At 35.9% G+C, this 10000-nt stretch overlaps 1 protein-coding gene across 1 annotated transcript in view; it reads right to left on the reverse strand.

Annotated features, from left to right (window-relative positions):
- The window catches only part of LOC119595480, a gene marked incomplete at its 5' end in the record, with an annotated part of 13587 nt that overhangs the window by 1678 nt on the left and 1909 nt on the right, over positions 1 to 10000 (reverse strand). The window contains 2 exon segments of the mRNA XM_037944607.1: positions 1823 to 2007; positions 9099 to 9251. Coding sequence (XP_037800535.1) covers positions 1823 to 2007; positions 9099 to 9251 — 338 coding nt within the window.

Below are 10000 nucleotides of genomic sequence, written 5' to 3' on the forward strand. Positions count from 1 at the left end.
GACTAGGTAGAGAGGAAAACCTTTATTGCGTGCTTCTTGTCTGGTTTCACATAGAGTGAAGCCTAGTTTGAATCTGAGAACTGCTACCTCAGATTTGAGCTTGAAGGAAGGACAGCTTATATAAAATAAATCATGGGAGCTACCACAACTGGTATACATGTGACTGAACATAGCAATTTAAATGGTTATAAAAGGCAGCGGGCTGTGGAGCAACAGTGTTTAGCTGGGTGGCCAAAACGCCAGCATTTCTAACATTGACGGGGAAAGGGTCGATATAGTTAGACAGGGAAGGACACTCCACCAATATAAACTTCATTGGCGAGGTCATGTCTATGGAAGCTAATCTTGGCAATATTGGTGTAGGACACGCTGGCCTCTGGGAGAAATAGTGTAGCACTCTACTATCAAAGGCTTCGAGGGAGAGAAAATTCACTCTGGGAGTATTTTTTGGAATTCAATGTACAACTCACAAATAGTTTTCAACCAGACTCAGTATATATCATTTGGCAAACATTCTTCTTCTTTAAGTATTTTAACATATGGTGTTCCTCAAGGCCCAATTTTGGGCCCTTATTCTTTTTACTTGTGTATATCAATGACAGAATCAATGCTACTAAATTTTAGTTATTATTGATACAAGACTACACGATCCATACACCTTTGGTAATTCACTTACATGGCTGATAAGATTAACCAGTACTGAACTTCTAAGTATTGAAAATTGTGTTTGCTTGAATACATGGGCTCTAGATCTTGAAAAATTTCACGATGTCATCTTCCATAGAAATAAACCATTCACTGAAAGTAGTACGTACTTTTCCTAGCTTTTCAATTAACATCGAAAACACACATTAACTATGTTCATTGCAAATTAAGTAAACTGCGTGGACTGATGTACCACACAAACAAGTGTCATGCAAAAAAAGCCGTAACTTGCTCATATAATTCTGGAGAACACACAACTGTCTCTTCATCATAGCAAAACTATATGAAAGGTCTTGCTATAATTGATTCATATAAATACGCTAAAATCTAATTTCAATATACACTATTTTATTGTAAATAATAAAGTGATATGTACAAATACAAGATGTATGCTAATAATGCAATGATTATATTCTAAGTAATACAATATATAATTTACTATATGTTTATATAATATATAATAATGTATTATATAATGTAATATATATACAAATATGTAATAATATGTATATATAATATATAATATATATATATAATTATATATTATAATATATATATATATATATATATATATATATATATATATATATATATATATATATATATATATATATATATATATATATATATATATATATATATATCCTTGTGTTGATATTATATACTCTGTTATCAAACTTCCTTAATTGTTTTACCAGGGGCCTTACTAACCAACTCCTGGAAGGCTAAGCCACACTGTATAATGGTATATCATGCTTTCTGTATTTTGTAATATTTGGCTAAATAAATGATTTCTTTCTGATTCTGATTCTCATAAGGAAGTAATTCCAATAACAATAACAACAACAACAACAACAATAAAATAATAATAATAATAATAAAAATAATAATAATAATAATAACAACAATAATAATGATATAGATGATTGTAATGAAAACAACAATAAAAATAATAATAATGATTGCGACGATAGTAATGGTAATAACCCTAGAAATAACAACAAAAAATAACCCCATAACAGGACAATACCTTATAGGCAAATAAACAATATAATTAACAACACACTGATAACACGATAACACTAACCCCAAAATCCAGCAAGCAAAAGAAACTTACACGAACGTCTTAATTAAGCGGAGTGAGTGTGGAGACGCCCTTCGGAGTAACCTGTGGACTTCGCACACTACCTTCTCCCGGCAGTTTGCAGGCGTGTGGAGGGCCGCCCACCCTTCCTCGAGGTCCAGACTTTTCAGAAGCTTCGCCCAGGACACCTGACGGAGGGCCTCGTCTACCGTTTGCGTCTGGAAGGGCGAGGGAGAGAAAAGGAAAACACACACAAAACATACAGAAGGAGGGAGGGAGAGAGGGAGGGAGAGAGAGAGAGAGAGAGAGAGAGAGAGAGAGAGAGAGAGAGAGAGAGAGAGAGAGAGAGAGAGAGAGAGAGAGAGAGAGAGAGAGAGAGAGAGAGAGAGATTACGTGTAAGGCTCAGTAGGCAACTCAAAATCAAGAATAATAATTGTTGCTTCTCTCTTTATGATGGTACTGTTAATACGGTGATAATGATTATAATTATATTAATAAGAGCATTGATAATAATAATAATAATAATAATAATAATAATAATAATAATTTTAATAATTATCAAAGATATCAATATGGATAATATTAATACTAAAGAAAATAACAGCAACCAAAACAAAAGCACATCAACAACGAGTATCAAGTAGTGAACAACAACAAATATATTTTTTCTAATGAAACCGACCATAAATTGTCTAAATATTGTAAATCAGAACTGATAACGCCCATGAAAAAAACGGGAACATGGTTGCCTGCACGACTGAACCACACGCTGGTGTCAATCCAATGAAAGATAAAAATCTAATGAAAGAAATCTAGTGAAAGAAATTCAAGGAACAGTAATCCTGCCTTTAATTTCTCAAGCAGCGTCTTCTGTACGCGCCATAAAAGTTAATCCCATATTAAAGTATAATGCTCAATGGTACTTCCCAGGATCAACTTTTAATATACCCCTGGACTAGGCTTTCCTTCTGAGCTCAAAGTTTAATCCTGCACATGCGCAGAACGAGCTACGTAACCCCATCAGTTATGTATTAATACATAATGATGTCATTGACATAGAAAAGATGGAGTTGAGAAGCCATCAATATTTGAAATAAGCAATAACGAAACAAAGTCTGACATTTCCATGTCCAAGATGTATGTGAAATTTCGCCAATATATATTGTTATGAGTTGTGGGATATTCAAACTGCAGTCATAACTCTCAACATAAAAAAGAGAACTCCAGTTTACAGAAACAGAAAAGGAGCATTATTTCCAGGTTAGGAAAGCATTCCCATCGTATGCAATATTTTAATGGAATGAAAAGGAATTTGATAATTTCGCCCTTGGGTTTCAAATCCAAAGTACAAACTTTCTAATTCTTTAAACTACAGTGAACGGCAAAACCGCATGGAAACTTGTAATCACGATTCTCACTAGCAATATCCTGAAAAAGCTACCTTCTACCCGTGACCCCCACGTTCACACACTTCTCGTTCACACTACAATCTGTAGACCAAAAGAGCGTCACTAACCGGATGTTCAAATGTTCTTTTGCTCACACAGATATGTCATAGTCAAATAAGCACAATCTGAAAAGTGTATGTTTTGTGTGGATAATGTAATTATGATACATGAAAACCACACAACAAAGAAATAAGTGTTACTACAAAAGAGGATAAAATCATATTCACTTACCACTTTGTTACATGCTATAGGCACACATACGAACTTCGATCAGAAGATAAAGAAATTATATTTACGGCCACATTATAACTCATAATTTATCGAATAAACTACAAATTTATTGGATAAACTCGCAGTTTAAATATTTTCCATGGTATTACCTAAATGTAGAATATAATTGTAATATGCGTTAAGGAAATATAGGTCTACTCTACCCTCAACCGCAATATTTTAAGTCTACATGTAGATTTTTTTACATCGATCACTAGAATCACCTTATGACATTTATTCTTTTGTGCAATGCAAATAAAATTTGCAAATGTACTGCAATATATATATATATATATATATATATATATATATATATATATATATATATATATATATATATATATATATATATATATATATATATATACATATATATACATATGGCTCTATAACTTCAAAAAAGTTTCCAACCTCATGTGATGATCAGTTTGGCCATGGAGTTACTTTTGTGTTTCTCTGCTGTAGATCTGAGTGAAGAGAATATATTATCTCAGTGTTCTGGCACACACACTAAAATGATCTTTAGGTTGCCAACTTTGTTTATAAAGTGCATCATTTTGGTATGGAAATAAATAAATACAACAGAGTAATTGAGTATCAAAGTTTCTGTGGAGAATCAGATATACGACCACAAAATGTAAACAAGTTATAATTCATTATAATTTCATCGTTGTAATTTTTTTCCCATTATAATAACATAACTGAAGTGTGCTATTCACATTTCAGCTTAAATTTATTTATTAGCGGCGAATTCGTGTTAACAATATTTTATGTTTGCTTTTTACCTACACTTAAAATGCCTGTAATGTTACAAATATTTTATGTTTGGTCGCCACCTTCACTTAAATTGCCCATGAACTTCAAACGTCACTGGAAGCCAATTAGGTCTATATATCTCACACGTACTGACACAGATATAATTATCTTCATGATATAATGCTACCGTATATCAGAGTTACCACTATTACCGCAAAGTATATGAATGCGATACTAAAGCCCTGATTTCGGCATTGATTGCAATAAGTAATCAATGATTACCTGTATATCAGGATGTAAGAATTTATACAAAATTGTAATACAAATGATAGGTTTCCAAATTTAAATGAAGAACACACGTTAAAATGGTTGATAAATAAATAAGACCGAAGTCTAGGCTCCATCATCCATTGGCATGGTATGTGGTAATGACTGCATATTTATATATATATTTTTTTTTCTGTATCAAAAGCCTCGCTGTTAATATTATCGGGTAATATGTAAATGATGAAGGGTGACTGACAATTATTATTAGCCAAATACCAGTTCGTCTCCTTTTTTTGTTTGTTTGTTTCTGTGGTTCCTGTTTTCTGTTTTTGTTTTGCTCTCTCTCTTTCTCTTTCTCACTCTCTCTCTCCCTCCCTCTCCCTCTCCCTCTCCCTCTCCCTCCCTCTCCTCCCTCTCCCTCCCCTCCCCTCCCTCCCTCCCCTCCCTCCCTCCCTCCCTCTCCCTCTCCCTCTCCCTCCCTCTCTCTCCCTCCCTCTCTCTCATGCGACCTCTTACAAATGATTCAACTTGTGCTCCAAAAACTTCGTAAAGAAATTATGAAAAAGGATTTTGCCATAGAAGAACTCAACAACATCGTTCAAAATGCCTACGTGACCATCAACAGGCTCAACGATGGAGTGTGTCCAACGTTGGAAGACCAGGTCGACAACAGAAAGCGGAACGGAACAGCGCCTCGTCGGACTCTGGGTTACTGCAGTCCCCCCTCCCAACGCCTGAGATTACTCTGCTCTTTGGGGATACGAAGCTCAGAGGCAAGTAATCGGATCTTAGGGAATGACTGTTAATCAGAACCATCCAGGGAGAACCATGGACCTTGCGAGATGCTGGGTTAACGAAAAAGTGTAATTGACGCCCGCTAGATGTATTATCAAATGTGGGATCCACGAGTTAATGGATGATGTAAGTCCAGACATGATTTTGAATGATTTAGAGTCTTTGATTCTGGATTTGAAAAAAAAAAATGAATGATGGTATGGAGATATTTGTAAATTTGTACCAGCTCTGAGAACAGATTATCTTGCTGATAAACTCAATTAGTTTAATGAGAAGATAAAAGAATGGAGCTCTAACAACGGCATTAAAATTATTCAGATTTAACTAATTTCAGGTGAAGTAGATGATATATATTTCAACGTAGACTGCGATAATGAAGGTATTTTTCTAAAAAGATTTGGTGTTATTAGGCTACTGCCAGCGATTAACAAGCAATGTAAATTCTTTAAACTAGCGGATAACTGAAATGATGCAAAGAGAAACCATATGCCCTCCCAAAATAATTATATACAGAATAATAATAGACAATTACCATATGATGAGAGACCCCTGATATCTGATAATCGTTGGCAAACTCAAAGTAGAAAGAGGTATGATGTGTATGCTAACACAAGGTATAATGCTATAAGAGGCAGTGGTAATCACATGTCGAGAGTTAATAGTAGGATGAATCAACATCCCATTGTGGAAAATAGGTATTGCCCAAGCAACTATCGCCAAGGATGCTTCAACTGTGGAGAGTTCAACTACAGTCTAATTGCAGATACGACTATAAATTCAGATGCACCTCCTGCCATATGTAAGGTCACAGAAGTCAACTTTGCGACTATTACAGTGCATAGGAATTTGGCCATGAAGAGGGTGCCGAAGTTAATAAAGGTAAACAGAACAAGGACTTGTAAATATTGAACATATAAATGCTCAATCATTCCTGTGTCATAAAGATGAAATAGAAACGCTAGTCAGTGATAGATGTGTTAATATTTTATGCATTAGTGAAACGTGGCTCCTCCCAAGTGTAAGTGATTCTTTTGTGAATATATATTTTTCGCCATGGAGGAGTGTGTGTATATATTAGGGATGATTTTAAGGTAACTGAAGTAACTACAGGACTCGTTAAAGTAGTAGGTGTTGAAGACATTTGGATTTCAATACAACTACCTTCTATCATTGTTGGGTGCATCTATCGACATCCTCATGCACCTGTTACGTCTTTCACCTATGTTTTGGATTGTTTCAAGAACATTTGTCTGCGGAATAAGTCCGTCTATATACTAGGTGATTTTAATGATAATTTGTTATCACCTGATAATAAAATGGCTAATAGCTGCTACTCTGAATATAAGCAAACCAAAAAGACAGCCAGTGGTTCATACCTTTCGCTGCCTTAAGAAATACAGCCAAAGCTACTTTTGTAATTTACTATTAACAACATTCTACAAACTGATGACGTAAATGCACAAGTAAGATGTTTGACTGAAACGTTCCAGAAATGTATAGACAAATTGTGCACCAACTGTAACTAGGGAGATAACGCGACATTGAGCACCGTGGATAACGGATGACATTAAAGCTGCAATGAAAGCTAGAGACTAACTAACGGCAAATAATCTCAATATGGATTTACGCCATGAGTGCAAGGCAGAAAAGAAATGCGTAAAATCTCCTATTGGCAGAAGCAAAAAGAAATACTACAGAGAAAAAATCCAAAATTCGCTACATGGAAAACTATCAGAATGATGGTTCCTGAAACAAAGTGTAGTTCTACTGATGACAGCAAGAGTCTAAATGAGAGAGCGGAGGAATTCAATCACGATCTTTCGAAAAAAAAAAACGCAATCACGTCTGTCGTCTGATGTGGCAGATGCTAATGATTTTGTCAATAGATCTCTTACCTTCAGTGAAAAATCCACAAATATTTTCAGACCTGAACCTGTGGATTGTAATACAATTATTCTAACTATAAAAGAGTTAAAAGAATATAATTCATATGGCTCGGGTGGGATTCCATTTCGCTTCATCAGAGATTCACTGCCGATAATTGTGTTCTACATTATGATTATCATCAATACCTCAATTGCCACTAACGTATTTCCTGTGGAAAATGTGGAACATGTGGAAAATCCCTCATGCCATTCCCCTGCATAAACCTCATGTTCAAAACTATCGGCCTATATCTTTACTCCCAATAATTTCTAAGATTTTGGAGAAAATTGTCGCCAATTAGCTGATTTCATTTCTGGAGTCAAAATGACTGTTGGATGATAGTCAACATGGACTTCGACAAAAGCTGTCAACAGAAACAGCTCTCCTCAAGATACCAGATATGATCTATAACAATAATGACAGGAAAATATCTCTTTTCTACTCTTAGACTTGACCAAGACCTTTGACAGTGTTCGCCACCAGATATTAATCAACAAATGTTTGAAGCTAAACATAGATCCTCTCTGGTTTCATAACTATCTTGAGAACAGATCACGGTTGGTAAGAATTAAGAATGTTTTGTCAACTCCAAGAAATGTTGATTTTGGTGTTCCTCAGGGATCTGTACTAGGTCCAATTATTTTTTTCAATCTATGTGAACGACCTAACAGATTATCTTCCAGACCGTTTCTTGGTTCAGTATGTAGACGACACTCAATTTCTTCTGACTGGAAATCCTGCATCTCAGAACTGATGGAAAGAGCAGACAATCTCTTATCAACAGTAAAAATGTACTTTCAAAGAAATGGATTATTACTTAATAAGAAGAAAACTCACTATATATTAAAACTACAAGAGGATACTGCCATAAACTTCAATGGATATTATATAACACCGAGCTGAATTCTCAAAAACCTAGGAGTCTACTTTGATCAGTATATGTTCTTCAGTTCGCATATTGATGAAATGCATATAAAAGTAATCGGTACACTTTTTTTACAGGTACACTACTGTATCTTAATAGAATAGAGCAATGGTTTGAAACTGCCACACGAATAATGGTTTATCTATTAGTACTCTCAGCATTACAAATTATTGCTCGAGGATGTGGGGAACAAATAAAACAGAGATTGAACAAGTTCAAACTTCAAAAACAAAAATTTCCAGCGAAAGTCGCCTTTGGCAGTTCAAAGAAGTATGACCATGTTTCCCCTGCTTTTAATTAACTGGAATTATTAAGATTAAGCAACAAATACTCGTATGACATGTGTATTTTAGTTTATAAAATCTTGAGTCATCACTTACCCGATTGGCTATTTGATATTTTTACTGTGAATGAAATAAGAACCATCACAAGACAGAGTAATAATGTGTTTGTAACAAGAACAAACACTCCGTTACAAAAATGTTAATGGTGAGAGGCCCACTAGTCTGGAACACGATTCCATCCCAGGTCAAGAATACAGGTTCCCTACCTGTTTTTTAAAGATAGGATGAAAAAAATATCTTCTACACAGACAAAGATAATTCTCAAGATGATGTGATAATAACTGTGATATCAACTGTCTGAATTATCCAATATGTAAAATATTTCATGTCTACAAAATTTACATTATTCTTTACATTGTCTACTGTACTACTGTATTAATCAATGCACTGCTGAATTATCATGTCCTTTTGTATCAATTTATATACTAGCGTATTACTAGATGTACTATTATATTACTGTATGTACTTTTGTAGCATTTTAAGTACTATTGTAAATAATAACCAATGTAAATCGGAAATAAAGATTATTATTATTATTATTATTATCATTATTATTATTATTATTACACCTCCTCACCTCCCTAACAGAGTTGGCGAGGGAGTCCAGCAGAAGGGAGAGCGGACTGGACATGATGGCCATGAGCAGGAAGACCGCAGTGAGGACGACACCCAACGAAGCCAGCTGTAGACCCGTTGCTTCGCGGTCGATGTTTGCCAAGTCATACGGCACCTGCAGCGAAGGGGGGGTGAAGGAAGGAAGCAGATGCAGTGAGGGAAAAAGACACACACACACACACACACACACACACACACACACACACACACACACACACACACACACACACACACACACACACACACACACAAAATGTATTAAAAAAAAAAAAAAAAAAAAAAAAAAAAAAAAAAAAAAAACGGGAAAAAACTACTCTGCGTTATTGCCAAAGCTACAAAATGACAAAGATGAGCAGCAAGAGAGGTTTCCCTTCACCCGTAGGATCGATCGATCAGGCCAGAGCCATGAAGATGAAGATGAAAGGTAAGAACACAGGCCTTCGGAGGTGGCAACGGGATCGATAAATGCGATGGCAGGCGAAAGCGGGAGGAGGAGAGGAGAGGGAAGAGGAGGAGGTGGAGGTGCTGGTGGAGGAAGGAGAGGTGTAAGAGGAGGAAAATAAGGGGAAGGAGGAGAGGGAGGTTGTGGAGGAGGAGGAAGAGGGGGGAAGGGGGAGGAGGTAGTGAAGGGGGAGGAGGAGGTGGGGGTGGTGAAGGAGTGTGGGGGGAGGAGGAAGAAGAGTAGGAGGAAGTGATGATGGAGGGAGGTGGAAGAAAAGTAGAAAGTAGGTAAAAGCGAGAGAGTTGATGATCTGTAATTCAGGTAGGTAGGGAGAGAGACAGACAGACAGACAGAGAGAGGCAGAGACAGAGAGAAACAGACAGACAGACAGAGAAAGAGAATTCAACATCATTGCACAGGAC

This window comes from Penaeus monodon, chromosome 36 (assembly GCF_015228065.2).
Source record: "Penaeus monodon isolate SGIC_2016 chromosome 36, NSTDA_Pmon_1, whole genome shotgun sequence".
Lineage (NCBI taxonomy): Eukaryota > Metazoa > Arthropoda > Malacostraca > Decapoda > Penaeidae > Penaeus > Penaeus monodon.